The 20,296-nt window shown below is 38.1% G+C and overlaps 1 protein-coding gene across 2 annotated transcripts in view; it reads left to right on the top strand.

Annotated features, from left to right (window-relative positions):
• DOCK1 (dedicator of cytokinesis 1) overlaps positions 1 to 20,296 on the top strand; it is a 508,395-nt gene that overhangs the window by 69,308 nt on the left and 418,791 nt on the right. For both annotated transcript variants that reach the window (XM_048505444.1, XM_048505443.1), the window contains exons 6-16: positions 415 to 563; positions 3,940 to 4,075; positions 4,796 to 4,953; positions 6,359 to 6,440; positions 6,983 to 7,118; positions 9,220 to 9,292; positions 12,340 to 12,419; positions 15,913 to 16,038; positions 17,545 to 17,669; positions 18,004 to 18,102; positions 19,286 to 19,358. In XM_048505444.1, coding sequence (XP_048361401.1) covers positions 415 to 563; positions 3,940 to 4,075; positions 4,796 to 4,953; positions 6,359 to 6,440; positions 6,983 to 7,118; positions 9,220 to 9,292; positions 12,340 to 12,419; positions 15,913 to 16,038; positions 17,545 to 17,669; positions 18,004 to 18,102; positions 19,286 to 19,358 — 1,237 coding nt within the window. The remainder of the gene's footprint in view (positions 1 to 414; positions 564 to 3,939; positions 4,076 to 4,795; positions 4,954 to 6,358; positions 6,441 to 6,982; positions 7,119 to 9,219; positions 9,293 to 12,339; positions 12,420 to 15,912; positions 16,039 to 17,544; positions 17,670 to 18,003; positions 18,103 to 19,285; positions 19,359 to 20,296) is intronic.

Here is a 20,296-nt window from a genome sequence, read left to right as displayed (position 1 = left end):
CAGGGGTAGGGAACCTGCGGCTCTCCAGATGTTCAGGAACTACAATTCCCATCAGCCCCTTTCAGCATGGCCAATTGGCCAATTGGCCATGCTGAAAGGGGCTGATGGGAATTGTAGTTCCTGAACATCTGGAGAGCCGCAGGTTCCCTACCCCTGCTCTAGCCTGAGAAAAAGGTTAGGTTGACAGATGTTGACTTCTTAGGGTACACATTTGAGCCTTGTAGTTGAGTTGGAATAAGTGTGTGACCCACTCTCAATTGCTGATGTATTGGCAAAACAGGATGCATCTGAATATTGTACATAAATTTCAAAGGAAGGATGTACTTTCTCTAGTAATCTAACCAATCCCAGCCCCCATTGACTCCAATTGTGTCAAACCGGCATATGGATTTCAACTCATCTTCTCTCTTACAGCAAGACAACAGAGAAATGTTCCATAATGTGAGGCACATGATATATAATCTAATTGAATGGCGATCACAAATCCTTTCTGGAACTTTACCCCAGGATGAGCTGAAGGAACTGAAAAAGAAAGTCACTGCCAAGATTGACTACGGAAACAGGTTTGTGATGCATGGTTTCAAATGCATAGCATTCTCTCCTCTCCTCTCCTCTCCTCTCCTCTCCTCTCCTCTCCTCTCCTCTCCTCTCCTCTCCTCTCCTCTCCTCTCCTCTCCTCTCCTCTCCTCTCCTCTCCTCTCCTCTCCTCTCCTCTCTCTTCTCTTCTTTTCTTCACATATCAGAATAAACAGGAACACCAAAGCTGCATGGTTGGTTAGCTGTTGCATGTTCTTCCTTGGCCCTGGGAAGCTAGGACACTGAGGAGAAAGGCAGATTGGAGAGAAAGACTTTCAACTGCCTTGCAATCACAATCCGAGCCTTGCAGCTGTACTGTGTGTCCAGCCTCACCGCTAAAATGATAAATGTGTGGACTAGTTAATTAAATGTTGGTTTAGGTTTTAATGTTTGCATTTTCTAATGGTTCAGGCAGGATTCCGGCCTTTTAAATTTTTCTGTGTTTGTTTAAATGAATAAATATACATGTATCACCTTACTTAAAATAAATCCCAACCACACATATAATTTAAGAATAATGTCATAACTGGAATCTGGGTATGTCATGCATGCAGGGGTCAAATCATGACTGTATCACGCTGCTGCTACAGATGTAAGAAATTGTATTTACAGAACTTCAATGAAAAGCATGTTGAGATTAATCACAATAAATATACTTTTGTATATGCTACCCCTGCTATATAGATGTTACCTCTATCTTCATAGAAACTCAGTTCTCAGATTATGGAAATCTGAAATTTAGTGTGAAGTCGCATGTGCCATTTTAGGTGTGGTGGAAGTAGGTTGTTGTAACCAGACTCTACAAATTCAGGTTGCCTGGGTTGCATATTACGCAGGTGACATGCTGATTAATCAAATCTAGTAGTGGTTCAATTTTAGCTATTTGTTTTTCCTTGCTGTTGACAAGAACCGCAAAAAGGGAAGGAGTATTCCGGAAAGGAAAATGTTGTCGCCCCCCCCCCCCCTCATGTATCTAGTCTGTCTTCTCTGAGAAAACCAGAAAGCATGTTCATGAGAAAAGTGGCAAATTTTCATGACCTCATGGTCTCTGCTTTTGCTGCTTTCGCTGTAACATGCACATATCATTTGAAAAATGTTGTATGTAGAAGTGATTAACAGGTTCACAAGAGTTGCTGATTTTTGGAACTTTGTGTTAAAGATTATGTAGCTGCCACAAATTGGTTCCTTTCAAAAAAAAATTGCAACATTAACTTACCATTAGTATTGGAAAGATGTCTGTTTTTGGATGAAGTGGATTTGACAGGTTTCTCAAAAATGTCTGAAGACTTGGTTACCAACAACTTTTCCAGAATAACTTATATTTTGCTTCTGGCTACTTAGTAGAAAATTAAATTCATTTTCTTAAAATACATAATTAGAGACTACCTTTATCTTTTTTAATATGCCACTAGTTTTCAGACTGTGTTCTGTAGAACATTAAGATCCCTTAAACACTTGCAGGGATCCCCAGGGATTCTTCTTGGCCCCTTGGAATTTTGCATTGTAGTTCACAGGTGCATGAGATTGCAAGGAATGTTCATCTAACACTTAGCTCTGTGAGTTTCAGTAGGCCTGGCTGGTTTCTTGTGAGAATTGTTTTAAAACTTGTTCAGAATTTTCTACAACTTGTTTGGATCCTTTGGCAGGTGTGCAGGAGTTCTTCAGCTGACAAGTAAGTGGGAAGAGAGTTCCCTCAGGGCCAAAAGTTTGAAAATTACTTTGACATGTTATTCTAAATATCTGAAAAGCGATGATTTATACAATTATACAATTTATACATTCGTGGGAGAACAGAAATTCTGCAGCAGCATTTCCAGATCTTTAAATTCCATTGGGGCACTTGGCATGCTGCCTCCTGGGAAGTCAGCTGTATGTGATCTTTAAATATTTCTTTTCTGTACATTCTTTGTCAACATAAATGGTTATGAAGAAATCTCTGATGCCTTTATGTGCTAGAACATTTTATAGTCCCAGATATGGGCTGCTCTACCTCACACAATTAGCCAGATGTTGTTGGTATTATCTGTTGGCTACTTTATTCTGCCATCTGGCTAAGGAAGTGGTGAAAAGGTATTCTGAATAACCTCCAGATGCTCTATGTTCAGACATTATAGAATATCTTGTACTGTATCCTTATGCATTATTGTTTTGATGAGCTAGTTAAATGGCTGAAACATTCTCTGTAGAGCCAGAAAGTGAACTGAGTATAATCAGAATAAAATATTTTCCATAAAAGAATGCAATTTTTTTTGTTTGTGTGACTGTATTTTGTCTTCTCCTTAACGAAACAAAAATGGCAGTTTCAGATCCAATCTCTGCAGACATAATCATTTATTTGTTATGCCTTTAGTAAATGGCCTCTAGACTTCCCTAAACAGCTTGCTTTTCTTTGTTTTCTGAAATATTGGAAAAATGGAATTTTAGGGTTGTTTTGCTGAAACAAATGCAAAATATTTATGAAGTTAGATGTGTAGCTTTGGACATGGGGCTTTAAAATTCATAGTGCTTTCTGGCCATCACAGTAGTCCCAGAACTGTTTTGTTGAGAGAGCTTTTGTCGAGTGAGAAGAGTAAATCTTCTCATTTGTGGATTATATGAAGTGATAATATTATGAATAGCATAAGAGAAAGCCATTCTGATTTATTTGGCAATAGACCAATGCTGTGATTTAGGGAGAGGCCATTATTCTTTAGGTTTTTCTTTTTAACATTAGCCTCAGTTGCCCTTCCTGTTCACGTGTGTGATGGATTGGGAATCTGTGGGTTATAGAGAATAGTGCAATGAGTGGATGGCTGATACACTTTCTATACTCACCCCTTATTACCACCTTCATCCAGAGGTTCTGTCTTTTGTGTCCCTTACTCCTTTCTGTCCGAGAACTTCAGCTGTATCCATCAGTAATAGGTGATGAAAGGAAAAGAGCAACCTAATCCTGGATAAATTTATGGATTTCCTTTTAGCAGCTTCTGGATGGAAGAATATTTGACGCATAGCTATTGTAGCTATTGTAGTTCCTCCTTTTATCCCATCCTGTGTTGTCAAGTCTTTCTAATTCACAATATCATTCACATCAGTTCCTTGCTGAAATGTATTGAATTCACCCTGCAATTGTTTAAATGGCTATATTCTGCTCTGGAACTAAACTAGGGCATTCCCGAATGAACGCATAGGATCCAGAGTACCTAAGGGAGTATATTATGCCGTATTATCCTCTATAGAATGTGCTATTAATCCCCCTTACATTTAAAGTAGTTTAAAGGTTTATTGGTTATGAGAGGGGAGCTCATGTGGAATGTTTTTTTGGGGAATAAGTAGTTGCTATGTTGAACATCATCTGGTGTTGTGTGCCCCTTTTTCACACAGAATTCTTGATTTGGATCTTGTGGTAAGAGATGAAGATGGCAACATTCTAGATCCAGAACAAACCAGCACCATTAGCCTTTTCAGAGCTCATGAAGTAGCCTCCAAACAAGTGGAAGAAAGACTGCTGGAAGAAAAAGTAAGATTTCCCTACCATGTATTGTGAAATATATAATGGCAGGTAAGATTGGAATTGGCTAGTAAGACAATATTGGAAATACTTTCTGAGTTCTAATGTTCAGCTTATTAGGTTTTCCAAGATTAAATGTTCCAAGACATGGGTGATTTCATATCCCCTCTGGCCCCCTCCACATGACTGAAAGGTGTGCGTCCGGGTATGGGTATCCCCATATCCCTAGGTCCGTATGTCTCTGCTTCCAACCTTTACAGCTTGTGCAGTACTATAATAATAGATAAGTTCCACAGCACTTCTGTGCTTACAGATGTAGGTGAGCATCTTTAGATTTAATTTTTCCTTATGCAGCATTCTGGCATGAAGGGTGAAAGTTCTTTGCTGTAAGTGGAAGAAACCTTTTGGATCCAGCCCCGTTTTGGGTCTGTGCTACTTCTTGCAAACAGAAGTGACAGGGTGCAGCCGAAACAATACTGAGCAGCTTGTAAGACTGTAAATGATAAGGAAAAGTAGCTGTTATAGCTTTATATTTTTACTGTGTTCTTCTGTCTCCTGCCTCAGCTCTGAGTAAGTTCCAACTGAAGGAGTAATGAAGAAGTAAGAGCTCATAAATGACACAAAATAGGTCATTAAGTAGTCCTCAAACATCTATAAATATTTAAGGCTATAGTTAAATTATTTTGCAGTACAAATATATTCAGTGGCTTTTTTAATTTCCCCCTTTAGTCTCAAAAGCAGAATCTTGACATTAGTAGACAAGCAAAGTTCGCTGCAACACCTTCCTTTGCTTTGTTTGTAAACCTAAAAAATGTTGTCTGTAAAATTGGAGAAGATGCTGAAGTCCTTATGTCTTTGTATGATCCTTTGGAATACAAGTTTATCAGGTCAGTATTTTTATGGATTTTTAAAATTATAGATGTATAAAACCTGTGTAATCCAAGACTGTTCATGTGACTATATAAATGTTTAAACTGTCTTCAGAACAAACTGGGGCATAGAGGGAGAGAGAAATGCTTGTTCTTGGTAGCTAGTTTGTAAAAACTAACAATGTAATGAGTGTGATTATTGATTATGCTTAACATGTTCCAAATTCTTTCTCATTATGCTTGGAAGAAATCCCTCAAACTGCCCCAGAGAGTTTGTCTCCTGAAGTAAATGTCTTCTGAAGCCCAATTACATATTAGAAGGAAGTAAACTCATGTTCTGGAATTTCCTGCTGTTGTTTGGTCCTTCAGCTCACACTGGTTGCTATTATCTTTTCTCAGTTGGAGGTTCCTTCTGATCCTGCTCATCATATTTTGTGTGTGTTTGTGTGTGTATGTGTTTTAGAGCATGTTAGAATTAAAAATGATGAATGGAGCTGCCAAGAAGACAAGGTTTCGATTAGTTGATGTCGTGGAATATATGTGATTGCCAGAATAATGATGTCCTTAAGCTCAAGCCATCATTTTTATTATGATCAAATTCCATCCCTTAGGACAGTGGTTCCCAACCTGGGTACATGCCAGAGTGTTTGGGGTATGCAAAAAAAAAAACATAGTGGGTTTGCTAATGTAAGGGTGCAGTTTTAAGGAAATGGGTTGCCAAGTGCCACTGTGAAAAAGGTTGAGTGCCACTGCCTTAGGAGGTTAAGGAGGGGAAACTGGCCTTGTTTGGCTGAGAACTGAATGTTATGGAATCTATATTTCTAAGCACAGGTGGAAGAGGAGAGTCCCCTCTGATGCATGTGCCTTGCAATTCTTCCTTAACTATTAAGCACACATTACTTGACTATCACTCCTTCCAGCTGTTTGCCAAACATTTTTACAAACCACCACCTGATTCCACCGTATGGACTGAACATCCCTTCTGGTGGTAAAGGTTGATTTTTGTATTTTATTCATTCATTCTTTTTTGGTAACTATTGTCCAGCTGAACTAATTGTAAATTGCTAGAGATTTACCGGGATCTGGTTGCTACTGGGATCAGTTTGGGAGGCAGGTTTAATTAAAAATATGGACTGTTACACCTGGTTGCAGAAGATCTTAATATAGAAATAACGGTTTGCATCCAACCATTGACACACTTTTGATGTCCCTGTGCTAAAAAGTTCTAACCTACCTGCTGCTGTGTATAATACATGTATCTACTTTCATTAAAAATACTGCCAAAACATTTCTACAAACTGCTTTACTGAACAGTATCCAGCATATCTGCTTAAAGATAACTTTTAATGTAATGTAAAGTGACACCTTTTGTTTTCAACAGCTGAACAGAAATGCAAGACTTACATTGTTTTTCTTTTTATAGTGAAAACTATCTGGTCAGGTGGTCAAGTTCTGGGCTACCAAAAGACATAGACAGGTTACACAATCTTCGAGCAGTTTTCACAGTAAGTTATCTTTTTGTACTGGCAACAGTTTCTTTAATGTTTTATAAAGTACAAGAACTGTTTAAAGAAGGGCAGGGCAGTGTATATGGTCTGCTAACATTCTTCCTTCACAAGTCTATGCAGAACCATTTGCTTTCCCTTCAACTTTCTTTGACTGAAGGGAGAGACTTAAGTTGACAGAATGGGGTCTAAAAGCAATATAGTGCTGGCCTCTAGCTTATAGAATTTCATGTGAATTTAGTTTGACTCTAAGTACTTTTCGGTTATGAAAATCTGACTGTTTTGTGTTTTTCATCTTTTTTTTAAACCTCACAGTTTCCACTTCAGAATGCATTTTGACACTTGTATGCAGGGAATACATTTTTAAATTGTTTTACGACTGTGTAGTGCCATTTATAACATTCCCATGTAAGTTGCTTGAATATTCAGAAGGTAGCATCTGAGGAAACTGAATGACAAATGGTAATCTTCTTCATTTTGTTCTCTCAAGGGGCGAATGAATGTGGTTTATAAAGTAAATTATGAAAACTTTATACTTTTAGGACCTTGGCAGCAAAGACCTGAAAAGAGAGAAAATCAGTTTTGTCTGTCAGATTGTACGAGTAGGCAGAATGGAACTAAGAGACAACAACACAAGAAAACTAACCTCCGGCCTTCGGCGACCTTTTGGCGTGGCAGGTAATCCATTCTCTGTTGGTAGACTGTCAAAATGTGCTGTATATTAGAACTATTGCTCAGTATTGAAGAAGCACTGACTTTGCATATTTACAGGGTTATGAAGAACAGGTTGCTCAGGATCATGCCATGTGTGTTTTGCACTTTTAAGTGTTAGCTGTAAGGAAACACTTGTATATGCCTGATAAAGGTTATCTGACTGACTGCAACAATTGCAGCTATAAAAGGCTAAATAGCCTATAGAATGACTTGTTATTTCTGTCAGTAATTGTAGCTCTGGAAGGGTAGACCCATGATAAGCTGTAAAGCTGGCTAAGTAGCTTGCAAGAATGGCATGCATTATTTATTACTGTGGTAACACTGAAATCTGTTGTGATATTGATGAATCTAAAATGATATTGTGCCTTTCAAGTGTAACTACTTGGGATAGATTTGTATAAATAGCATTTCACTGCAAAGTGACATTAATTTCTTTGTCCTAGTCACAATTCTTTCAGAATTCTCTTAGCCTCCCTCCCCCCCGCCCCATCTCATCAGGTGTCTGTTGTGGGAAGATAATGGGAATGTGGATTTTAAGCCACTTTGAGACTGTTTAAATGTAGAGAAAAAGTGGGGTATAAAAATCAACTCTTCTTGGTTCTGCTGATTTTTATTGCAGTGGTACCTGTTGTAAGCTACCCTGAGGTCGGGCAATAAAACAAAGAAACAATTTTTCTATGCACTTGAATGCCATGTGAAATTTGGTTTTGTGGATGGGTTCAGGTCTCTTTAGCTATCCATTTCATATGATCAATTATCAAGCATTACTTGGGCTGCATGAGAGTGAGGTAACTGGACTCATATATAAGTCTCAGTCTGAATACTGTTAGATTTCTATGCCAAATCTCCTTCTTTCTCTTTTCAAAATGCATTACCTTGGAATGTAAGGATCCAGTGTTGCTTCCCTGCCTGTCCTCAGGGAGAAGTAGACTGGAATCTGTTTTGATTGATCACTTTCTAAAAGTAGTTACGAAGACATGGATAGTGAAACTAAGTATAGTCAGAAGGGTGACATTGCCAACATGGCTCTAATTTTATGGGACTGGATAGCTTTCAGTTCCTTGGATACTGGCAGCATTCATAGGGAGAGTATTTTTTCATTTTCCTTGGGTATCTATGCACATAGTGGTTATTCTTGGTTCCAGCACATTCATGGTGATATGTTAATTGTCTCCTTCTAATCATTCCTTTTGCTCTTAAGGGTTGGACTTCAGTAACAACCCTGGAGTTATGATATACTGTCAAGTAGATGCTAGCTGACAAAATCTATCACCTTTGTAAGGTCAAAGTATTCACTGGCTGTGTTATCTGATGTAGGATGAGTAGCCTTGTTGAACTTAACATAAATAAAGACTGTTTCCAGTGCAGAGTTGAATATTGAAATATCTTTCTGAAAATATTGCATGCATACTCACTGTGTGACTTTAACTGAACTTACTTCAATGTCTCAGAAAAAGAGATCTGGGGCATTCTTTCCAATAGATATTTTGCTCTTCAATCTTGCAGAATCTTCTGTGAGTTTATGTATTCCACTGCGGAGTAAGTTATCAATTGTTCAGTAGAAGACACATGAGCAGTGGTGGGATTCAGCAGGTCCGCACCACTTCAGCAGAACTGGTTGTTAAGAACATAAGAACATAAGAACTAGCCTACTGGATCAGACCAGAGTCCATCTAGTCCAGCACTCTGCTACTCGCAGCGGGCCACCAGGTGCCTTTGGGAGCACACATGCAGGATGTGAAAGCAATGGCCTTCTGCTGCTGCTGCTGCTCCTGAGCACCTGGTCTGCTAAGGCATTTACAATCTGTTAAAATAGTGTTTGTGAACAACCAGTTGTTAAATTATTTGAATCCCACCATTGCACATGAGTATATGCACTCGAAGACTCTCCTTTTTTTTCTGATGTGAAAATTGCCAGGTTATCTTTGAATGTAAGAATATATTATGCTATGGAGCAGTTCCTTACAACTGTCATGAGGTACAAGGATGTCTTTACTCATCTTTGTTACTGAGTTTCTTTTAGATGTTGATCTCTTTAATGAAGTTTCTGTCTGTTTAATTTCAGTAATGGATGTAACTGACATAATTAATGGGAAAGTAGATGATGAGGACAAGCAACACTTCATTCCATTTCAGTCGTAAGTACAAAGAAATGCACAAAGCAATGTCAGAGGTGACTTTTAGAAATATATTAAAAAGGACTGTTGTGACCTTACCAGGTTACAGTTTAGCTCAGATGGTTTTGATAACTGGGAAACTAAAGAAGGCGAAGGAATTAATGTTATGCTCAGCTCAAATACCATACCTAATTGGGAATAAATCACTTATTTTAGATAAATTTTCTGTGTAATTTACAGCTAGCTGATTAGGTTAAAATTATCCAACTAATTATAAGAGTCAACTTCAGCCTTCCATGCATTATTTCTTGGTCTCTTGGGGACTTGTTGAATGTGTCACAGATGTAATCCAAGTGAATGCAACTCTTAGTGTCATGTCTGGCTTTGACACAAAGTTTATGTGCAGGTAGTGGGATTTTTAAAACTTTGAATAGCAGACATCTCAGCTATGTCATAATCTAATTTAGAAACTCTACTATCTTGTGATTTGTTCTAGCAATGGCAGATCTGGTGTTTCTTTAGATCTTCCCACTTGGATGGCTTCATGTTTTAGTAGAAAGAACTAATCTGTGCTTGCACTTCATAGAGTCTGGCCGCTTCCACTGAAATTTATAGGAACCCTCTTGTATAGAAATTGAAAAAGTAACTATTTATTAGACATAAGTTCTGTAAACCCTAAAAGACAAATGTAAGATTGCTGGTCAGCTAAGCTAGGGGTCTGCAACCTGCAGCTCTCCAGATGTTCATGGACTACAAATCCTATCATCCCCTGCCAGCATGGTCAATTGGCCATTCTAGCAGGGGCTGGTGGGATTTGTAGTCCATGAACATCTGGAGAGCCTCAGGTTGCAGACCCCTGAACTAAGTGATAGGGAAATTCATTTTGCTCTTTCAAATTAATTAGTTGTCAAGAGCAACAATCAAGCATTTTGTTGTTGGTACAGTGTGAGAGATGGTGTTTCCTTTTTGGGGGTTTTCCATAAACTTTCAGTTGCATCCTTTTTGGCACTTATTTGGTCACCAGATTATTTATAATGTGGGCAATAATTATGCATCATATGGATGATGCTGAAGCAATTCAGGTGTGCTTTGTAAATAGGCAGCATTTTGTACTAATGTATTCAGTTCAGATTAGCAACTAAGAAGAAGAAGAAGATTTTGGATTTATATCCCTCCTTTCTCTCCTGCAGGAGACTCAAAGGGGCTTACAATATCCATCCCCTTTCCCCCTCACAACAAACACCCTGTGAGGTAGGTGGGGCTGAGAGAGCTCCGAGAAGTTGTGACTAGCCCAAGGTCACCCAGCTGGCGTGTGTGGGAATGTACAGGCTAATCTGAATTCCTCAGATAAGCCTCCACAGCTAAGGCGGCAGAGCTGGGAATCAAACCCGGTTTCTCCAGATTAGATACACGAGTTCTTAACCTCCTACACCACTGCTGCTCCTGCTTTGTGAGATGTTAATGGAATGTTTACAAATTATTTGCTCTAATTCTTATTTAAAGCAATATGTACAAACCCATTTTAAAGGATGAACAATAATATGAACCATTTTTGAAAGGATGCACAATAGTGTGAACCACAGTAGTGTGAACATTTTTCCCTTTGGCACATTAAAAGACAAGCAATTAAAATAAACTTGTATGGAAACCTTGTATGGAAACAGTGAGGTGAGAGTAGACTGTTCTTTATTTGCTAAATTAATAATTAGTTTGTGATTTAGAATATATAGGCTTGATGGCGTTAATTGCTATGAATTCATTCTGTGATTAAAAAATTAGGGAATGGATAGATATCTAATGTTGTTAGGAGCATCTTGGTTAGAAATGAAATATGAGGGTTCAGGGTCAATAGAAGCCTGTGTATGTGCGTTGGTGATGGGAAAATTCCCTTACAGTGTTGTCCTCTGTGAAGTTACTCCTGTTTAAACCTATTTATAACAATGGGCTTAAATTTGAGTAACTGCAGATGATCACACCATTAAAGTTCACTATACATAATGAATAATGTATTCATTATATTTCAATAGATGAGAAAAACATTGGAAATATATGTTTGTGAGATGTTAATGGAATGTTTACAAATTATTTGCTCTAATTCTTATTTAAAGCAATATGTACAAACCCATTTTTAAAGGATGCACAATAGTATGAACCATTTTTGAAAGGATGCACAATAGTGTGAACCACAAAATGTGAACATTTTTTTCCTTTGGCACAGTAAATGAACATATTCTTCTAAAAAAAGAGAAATAAGTAACATATACAATTGAAGTGGATAGCAGTGTCATTCAGTGCAGATGTTGTTATTGTGTGTATGTGGCATTTTTTCCTGATGTATATGGCTTTTTTTGTCACACTGTGTCTTTTTTGTACCACTAGGTGTTTCTCTTTTTATACGCTAGTTTTTGGGTGCCAGTCAAGTGAATAAAAACATAACCATAGCCTTTTGTAAAGTTGGGGTATTAAGTGCCAGTTCTGTGAATTGTGTATTTCGCTTATTACTTTTCTATTTTCATCTTCAGCAGTAGTAGCAAAAATATTTGATGAAATTTTACATGCTTCCTCATTCTAAGTGACTTCTGTTTCTAGTAGCTTCCCCACATCTGTTAACTCTCATTATTCTACCACTTAATTCATGTAACAGCAAAGCAGACATTTAGCTTTCCACGGGAATAAGGTATTGCATTTAAGTCTTTTGTTGTTTTATACGTGACTTCTCAGTTTTGCTCTACGTGCTTCTAGAAATGGAGCTAGGATCTGATACATGTTTGCTCTCAGAATCATAGGTTTGCTTTTCTTTTCTTTGTTAGGTTCACATTTTCTTGGTTTGATTATCATTCTATGTCTCTGTTGCTCCCTTTCTTATCCTTTGTCTTCTGTTGACTAATGAACACTCTTTGTCAACTATATGATACTTTCTTGTGTTTCCTTGTTACTGTGACTGCTGCCTTTCTGTCCCCCACCTTCGTTTCCTTTTGGTGTTGGTCCTCATGTGCATCCTCCAGGCTTGCCTTGGATAACGCCATTCAACACAAGCAGCTGAACATATCATCCCGTTTTTCACCCAGGGTGGCAGGGGAGAATGATTTCCTTCAGACTGTAATAAACAAAGTGATTGCTGCTAAAGAAGTTAACCACAAGGGTCAGGGTAGGTATTTTGCTTCACTTATTTGATTACCATGGGAAATACTATAATTGCTTGGAAGGTATAACTTTTAGTTCCCTCTAGAAACTGAATAGTATTTTATCTAGTTAGGGCTAATTCTGGGTTCTAATCATAGCCACTTCTTTTGCTGGAATTTTGATGATTATATTGATTTAGTCCACATTACAACTCCTGTTAGAAGCATTTAGCCCTTTTCTACACAAGTTGTTCTAACATTTCCACTAGTTATTGTAGGTTGTTGCTGTTAGCATTTCAAGAAACAAAGAAGCCTACTTGCTTAAAAGAGCGGCTGCGCCTACGACATGGCCGCTATTGGAGGAGGTTGGGATACCCCCAGCGAGGGCTGTTTGCCTGTCTAAGGCGGCATCTAGGCCAGCGGGTGCCCGACCCGGCCTGAACATGTGCGGGAACCGAGCCACAATTGGACGGCGTGCTCTCACGAGGTCGCAAGAGCATGTCATCCGAAAGGGCCACGCAGGGCCTATAAAAGGCCCTGATTAAAAATAACAAGAAGCATTGAAGTATACCCTAGTCAATTTAGTAACTTCCACTTCAATGAAGAAATTTAAAATCCAGGTTCTTAGAAGTAGGAAAGTAGTTGTGTTTTGTATTGGAGCTTGTTGTTCCTTAAGTGTTTTGGATTTCTATAACACTAGGAGCAGTTGCTTCATGTGCACTTTGGAGATGAGTAACACTGTTCCAATCCTGGGTGCCTTTTCAGCCCAAAAGTACATAGTTGTAGTTAACTTAGTTTTTTTTTAACTGCATAGAAAAACTAAGTTGGTTCACTTAGGGCTGGCCAATCCAATACTTTTGAATGGGCGGGAGACCCAAAATGGTCAGGCGGGAAGCATAAGATGCCTCCTGAGCTCTGCATTCCGCACAGCCAGGCAGGAGATCTTGTAGGGGGTTTCGGCAAGAAGGGCGCACTTCGAAGCATTTTATTTTAAAAGATGCCTTAAGCAGAATTAAGGTGTCCTAAGGATTTCTTTTGAAAAAGGCTGTGCAGAGTGCCTTCTCTGGATACCTTGTTTTGCGTCCTCAGGACATCTTATTTCAGCTGTACACAATGGTGGGATTCAAATAATTTAACAACTGGTTCCAGTGGTGGGATTCAAAAAATTTAACAACTGGTTGTTTACAAGCACCATTTTAACAACCAGTTCTGCCGAAGTAGTGCGAACCTGCTGAATTCCACCACTGGCTGTACGGAATGGACTAAAGTGTCCTTGGATCTTTAATACTGGTTTGGAATATAGGCACACAAGGCACATTAAAGGCATGTTGGGTATTTGGAACATCAAAAGTGATGAAAAAAGCTTTCAGTAAGTAGTAGGGTAGAGGTATGGAGTATTGTGCACATCCTTCATAGTAGGGAGAAATCTAACGTTTAGAGATTAGACTGAGGAATGCTATATGGACAAATGGTTCTTTGTTTCACCACTACCTTTGTATAATAGTTATTGTATTGATTCTCATGTTCATAAGAACATGTAGTTGTAGGCAAGTGTTGAAGAGGCATTAACAGTTAGCTATCTTAAAGTAAGGTCCATGTGATATTGATATCAGTTAAGAACATAAGAACAAGCCAGCTGGATCAGACCAGAGTCCATCTAGTCCAGCTCTCTGCTACTCGCAGTGGCCCACCAGGTGCCTTTGGGAGCTCACATGCGGGATGTGAAAGCAATGGCCTTCTGCAGCTGTTGCTCCCGAGCACCTGGTCTGTTAAGGCATTTGCAATCTCAGATCAAAGAGGATCAAGATTGGTAGCCATAAATCGACTTCTCCTCCATAAATCTGTCCAAACCCCTTTTAAAGCTATCTAGGTTAGTGGCCATCACCACCTCCTGTGGCAGCATATTCCAAACACCAATCACACGTTGTGTGAAGAAGTGTTTCCTTTTATTAGTCCTAATTCTTTCCCCCAGCATTTTCAATGGTTCTAGTATTGTGAGAAAGAAAGAAAAATTTCTCTCTGTCAACATTTTCTACCCCATGCATAATTTTATAGACTTCAATCATATCCCCCCTCAGACGTCTCCTCTCCAAACTAAAGAGTCCCAAACACTGCAGCCTCTCCTCATAGGGAAGGTGCTCCAGTCCTTCAATCATCCTTATTGCCCTTCTCTGCACTTTTTCTATCTCCTCAATATCCTTTTTGAGATGTGGCGACCAGAACTGGACACAGTACTCCAAGTGCGGTCGCACCACTGCTTTATATATGGGCATGACAATCTTTGCAGTTTTATTATCAATTCCTTTCCTAATGATCCCCAGCATAGAGTTTGCCTTTTTCACAGCTGCCATGCATTGAATTGACATTCCCATGGAACTATCAACTAAGACGCCCAAATCCCTTTCCTGGTCTGTGACTGATAGCACTGACCCTTGTAGCTTGTATGTGAAGTTTGGATTGTTTGCCCCTATGTGCATCACTTTGCATTTTGCTACATTGAACTGCATTTGCCATTTCTGAGCCCACTCACCTAATTTATCAAGGTCTGCTTGGAGCTCTTTGCAATCCTTTGTGGTTCTCACCACCCTACATAATTTGGTATCATCTGCAAACTTGGCCACCACGCTACCCACCCCAACTTCCAGGTCATTTATGAATAGGTTAAAGAGCACTGGTCCCAGTACGGATCCCTGGGGGACACCACTCCCTACATCTCTCCATTGTGAGAACTTCCCATTTACACCCACTCTTTGCTTCCTGTTTCTCAACCAGTTTTTAATGCATAGGAGGACTTCCCCTCTTATTCCTTGATTGCTGAGGGTTCTCAATAGTCTCTGGTGAGGAACTTTGTCAAAAGCCTTTTGGAAATCCAAGTAGACAATGTCCACCGGTTCCCCCTTATCCACATGCCTGTTTACACCCTCAAAGAACTCTAGTAAGTTTGTAAGACAGGATTTGCCTCTGCAAAAGCCATGCTGACTCTTTCTCAGCAGGTTTTGCTTTTCTACATGTTTTACAATTTTATCTTTAATGATAGGTTCTACTAATTTACCAGGAACAGATGTCAAACTGACTGGCCTGTAATTTCCCGGGTCCCCCCTAGATCCTTTCTTAAAAATTGGTGTGACATTGGCCATCTTCCAGTCTTCAGGGATAGAGCCTGATTTCAGGGATAAGTTGCATATTAAAGTGAGAAGATCAGCAATTTAGGGACTCTCCTACCAACCTATGTTTGTATTACTTGGTTCTTCCAAAAATGGCCTTCTGTTTGATGGCATTTGAAGCTTGTGACTCTCCTGCCTTAATATTGTAATCGTATATTTGCCTTGGGCATGAAAAATATTACCCTTTCTGTCTTCATGTGTTTCTTTTTCTTTTAAACAAATGCCTATTATTTGTTTTAGAACTGGAATATTAAAGTTATTTTCCTTGTATGAAGTTTGCAGGGACATTTTTGCATGTGAAGTTTTTTTCCCTAAATAATGTTTACTAAATAACATTTCGTTCTTATCACTACAGGTTTATGGGTGACATTGAAACTCCTTCCAGGAGATATTCACCAGATAAGAAAAGAATTTCCTCATCTAGTTGATAGATCAACAGCTGTGGCTCGGAAAATGGGGTTTCCTGAGATTATTATGCCTGGTGAGATTCTGATATTGTTAAAAAAAAAAAGGAGGTTTCTTAAACAGTAGTTGAAGAAAACAAATAAATTGAATTCAAAGATATAGGTACTAAATTGTCTTTTGGAGAGATTTGACTTAAAAATTGTATTTTCCATCTACTTTCAGACTTGTATTAATAATGTAGTACCACTATTGTAAATATGGTAGACTAACTGTGCACAGATGGTATAATGTCTCATTCATTTAGTTTCAAAGTACAGAATCCTGGTATGTTTTGACTACTTGGGCTTTTAATATATCATATAAATAAAACTATGAAGCAATAAAGGCAGACTTCAAAAGTGCCTCTGTGTATCCAAATGGGCCATTAAATGCTAATCTTACCCTGTATTACATGCAGATGTGTGAATATTTGTGTGCAAAATGCTAACATTTACTAAGTGAAATGCTTGCTCTATTATTTAATACATTAATGCAGAACTATCTCAAAATATGTGGCAAAATAACTTTAAAATAGCATTTACACCATCACCTTTATATTTTAACAATGGTATTTCAAGAATCCTTCTAATTGAAAATGGCCTATGCTCGGAAAGCTGGGCTCACATAAAAATTCTGCTTACATAAAGTTGGTAGATGTGGCACCTTACAGGTATCTTCTGGAAGACTGCTTTATGGAATAGGAGCCATCAGTGAGTTTCTGAAACTCATCCAGATTTATGTAACTGGGTACATATCCTACTCTTTCTTAAAACTAAAGAATGATGGTCAATTCAAGAAGCAGTATTCAGCATATGTTTATAAATTCAGAACTGAACGTTATCATTTGTACAGTAACGTGTCTTAAACACAAATTTTCTTTATTTACACATGAACATCTGAATTCAGTGAAAAGACGCTAATTTAATATCTATGGAAACTCTCCTATGTCTCTTTGCCCACTACCCATTAAACTATGATGGGACAATTTTCCTTGACTTGTACTTTAGAAAGAAGACCTTGTCCTGTATTAGTTTTATTTTAGCTGTAGTTGTGATTGCTGTTTTATTTAGTGCATATTTAGAGTGGTAATGTGATGTAATTCTAATTGAATGTGTTATCTGGTAATATATAGTAATGTAAGTGAATGCTTACTGTGAGTGGTCTCAGTAGGAGGGGTAATTGGGTGAAATTGTCTCTCCCAGTTACTGATAGTAGACTAAATGTTAATGGAAGCAGAAGCAGGCAGTTTTGCTTGGTTTTCTTTTCCCTATTGCAACCCCATTTGCTGTGGTGGATGTTTTGTATGAGGGTTCTCCTGCCTCTTTGTGGAGGACTTTAAGTTGTCCAGGGGGGCTGACAGGGTAGGGCAAGGTGGGGAAGATGTACTTTTGCAATTCTTTCTACATGTTTTTCCTTACTATCCATGCTTTAATGTGGACTGGTATGATTTTTAATGAGGAATAGTTGTTTTAAAAGTATAATCCAGATGAATTTTTTTTCATTTACATTCTGTTTATGTGAAATCATCAATCATTTTTCCTAGGTGATGTCCGTAATGATATCTATGTTACGTTAGTCCAAGGAGACTTTGACAAAGGAAGCAAAACTACTGCAAAAAATGTAGAGGTTACAGTATCTGTTTATGATGAAGATGGCAAAAGATTAGAGGTATCTGACTGTGAAAGGTTTTTTATCTTCCGTGTTAACTAAAACCTTTTCCAGCATTTTGTCTGAGGAAGAAAAATATTGTCATGTTGAACATCTAAATCTTACCTTTTTGAATCAACAGATCTCATTCTTTATGATAAATTTATTTTTGTTGTGTTAGTAATTGTCAAGAACACAACATTTATTAGGCATTTAAGTGTGTTAGTAATTGTCATTCTTACTACAGCTGATGGTATCTGATTGGAAGTTTTTAAAACATCTGGTTTTCCTTAAGTATTATAACTTTTGTTAACTGATTAATTGGTTTTAATCTTTGTTTCTATTTTTGGTAAAGAATGTGATATTCCCGGGTGCTGGAGATGAAGCACTTTCAGAATATAAGTCTGTGATATATTACCAAGTAAAACAACCTCGCTGGTTTGAAACTGTGAAGGTACGCCTGGCATTAAAGGTTTTTTTAAAAAATAAAAAGAGAGGGAGGGAGGGTAGAAGAAAGAGAACAAATCATATTGATAGAGTTGGTATATTGCTGTCAGAGTAAACGAGGTATCTGTGCTAGAGAAGCTTTTGAAGGTTGCTAAGGAACAACAAAGATAAAGACATTGAGTGGAACATATTTACTTCTCAGTCTTCTGGTCAAGACAGCTTTGAAAGAATTATTCCAGTATCTGTCCAGTATCTCTTTTGCAATAGAAAGCTCACTGGTATAGGAAGTGGGCATAATGTTAGATAGAAATATACTGCTATAAAGTATACAAATGTACTTTAGGTTATTGGGCTCTCTCATGCATTGTTAATGAAAGTACAACCCTATCGAACCAATGTAAATGCTAATTGTTATTGTTATAAATGCATGCTGTTACTATGCATATTAATGACATTCTCAACCCAAAGGAGTTTAATTTTTAAATTGGGAAAGGGTAAAAAGACAAAAGGAAGGAATAAAGAAAGGAATAAAGGAAGCAAGAGTGATACTATAAAATTGAGTGCAAATATACTTCGATATGTGTTTGGTGAAACTATTGCTTTACAGCATATTGCCATATGGCACAGTAGTTGAAGACCTTTGGGATACAAAGAGGAATGTGATAGTTCAGAAAGAGAGATGTTACAGCATCAATATTTTGCTGAGTGAGCTTCTAGACAAAAGGTTAGGCAGGGGAGAATATATGAAGATGCTTATAGATGCAAGAAATCCAGAAGTCTGGCCATAGTAGTTTGTCTTTATATTATAAGAAATTTGTGCACAGTGTATCTGGAGTGTTTTTTTTTTAAGATTAGGAGAATTGAGAATGTGAACAGCCATTCTGGAATGGAAGTGATAAAATTATGTGTAGTACTAGAGGAACAGTTAGAGCTTAAAAGGAAGGGATGGCAAAAAAAGGAAAATTCTGATCTATGGTTTCAGGCTTGTGGTGATCAAGGTTATTGCTGCTGGCTAGACAGAGAAGGTTCTTGTACTTTGGAAGAGAGATCATGTAAAATTTTCTTTCTATGAAGTCATTGTATATGCCAAATGGCTAATGTAGGTGTGCGTTGGCAAGCTGGTGAAATGTTTTCATGCTAGCAGCTTTTTAAAAACCTCTGGGTGTACATTTTGTTTGTTTTTTTCAAAGGTTGCAATTCCCATTGAAGATGTAAACCGCAGCCACTTGAGGTTTACATTTCGACACAGGTCATCACAAGACTGTAAGTAATTGCATCTCTAGGTTTTCTTTATCTACCTGTCTCATTGCTATTCTACCTTTACTTCTGGGAGTTCAGGACACTGTTCTTCTCTCATTCATTTCTTCTCTCATTCATTTTATGCTCATTCATTTCTTCTCTCATTCATTTTATGCTCATTCATTTCTTCTCTCATTCATTTTATGCTCATTCATTTCTTCTCTCATTCATTTTATCCTCAAACCCCATTGTAAGGTAGGTTAAGCTGAGAGAGCATGACTGACCTAAGGTCTGCCAGCAAGATTCCACAGCTGAACAGGGGTTTGAATCTTGTGTTTCCCACTCCAGGTGGGTCATGCTAACCACTCTACCATACAAGGTTCTCTACTAAAGTCATATTATTCCCCAGTGCTGAGTGAAAGTCATTGCTCCAACTTTTTGAATGATGTGGAGTAACTGTTCTTGCTTTTGGAGGATTTTTCCTCTGATGTGTCATTTCCCCTTTCTCTTGGCTTCCTTTTTGATTTATGTTTATCCCACCATCACTTCTCCAAGTAAGATAGTTGCTGGCATTGACTGTACTTTTTGTGAAGCTGGGTAAGTAGTAGTCCTTTTATGGAAAAGGTATGGTGACTTGCTCAGAGTATAATTTGTGTGGGGTGCTGTGGTCTTCGTTAGTTATGAAGTCCAGTTGTTGGAAAAGCTTGCTAGTGACTTATTTATTAGCAATGTACTGACTCTATTAGGCAGTAAGTAGTTTCAAATTAAAGTCACCAGTAATATTCTTGACAGCCCTAGTATCCTTTTCGTGTATATAATTGAGAAGTACAGCATGCTTTGTATGCATGTGATAAGCCAGTTGTCTTAACTAACATGACTGAAATCTTATGAAAACCTGCAGTTTGAATTTTCATTATAATGTCAGCAGAGGAATCAAAGCTTTAATCGTGTAACATTCAGTG

The sequence above is a fragment of the Sphaerodactylus townsendi genome, linkage group LG08 (assembly GCF_021028975.2).
Source record: "Sphaerodactylus townsendi isolate TG3544 linkage group LG08, MPM_Stown_v2.3, whole genome shotgun sequence".
Lineage (NCBI taxonomy): Eukaryota > Metazoa > Chordata > Lepidosauria > Squamata > Sphaerodactylidae > Sphaerodactylus > Sphaerodactylus townsendi.
Note: the sequence above shows the minus strand (reverse complement) of the source record. Positions and strands in the feature narration are given on the sequence as shown.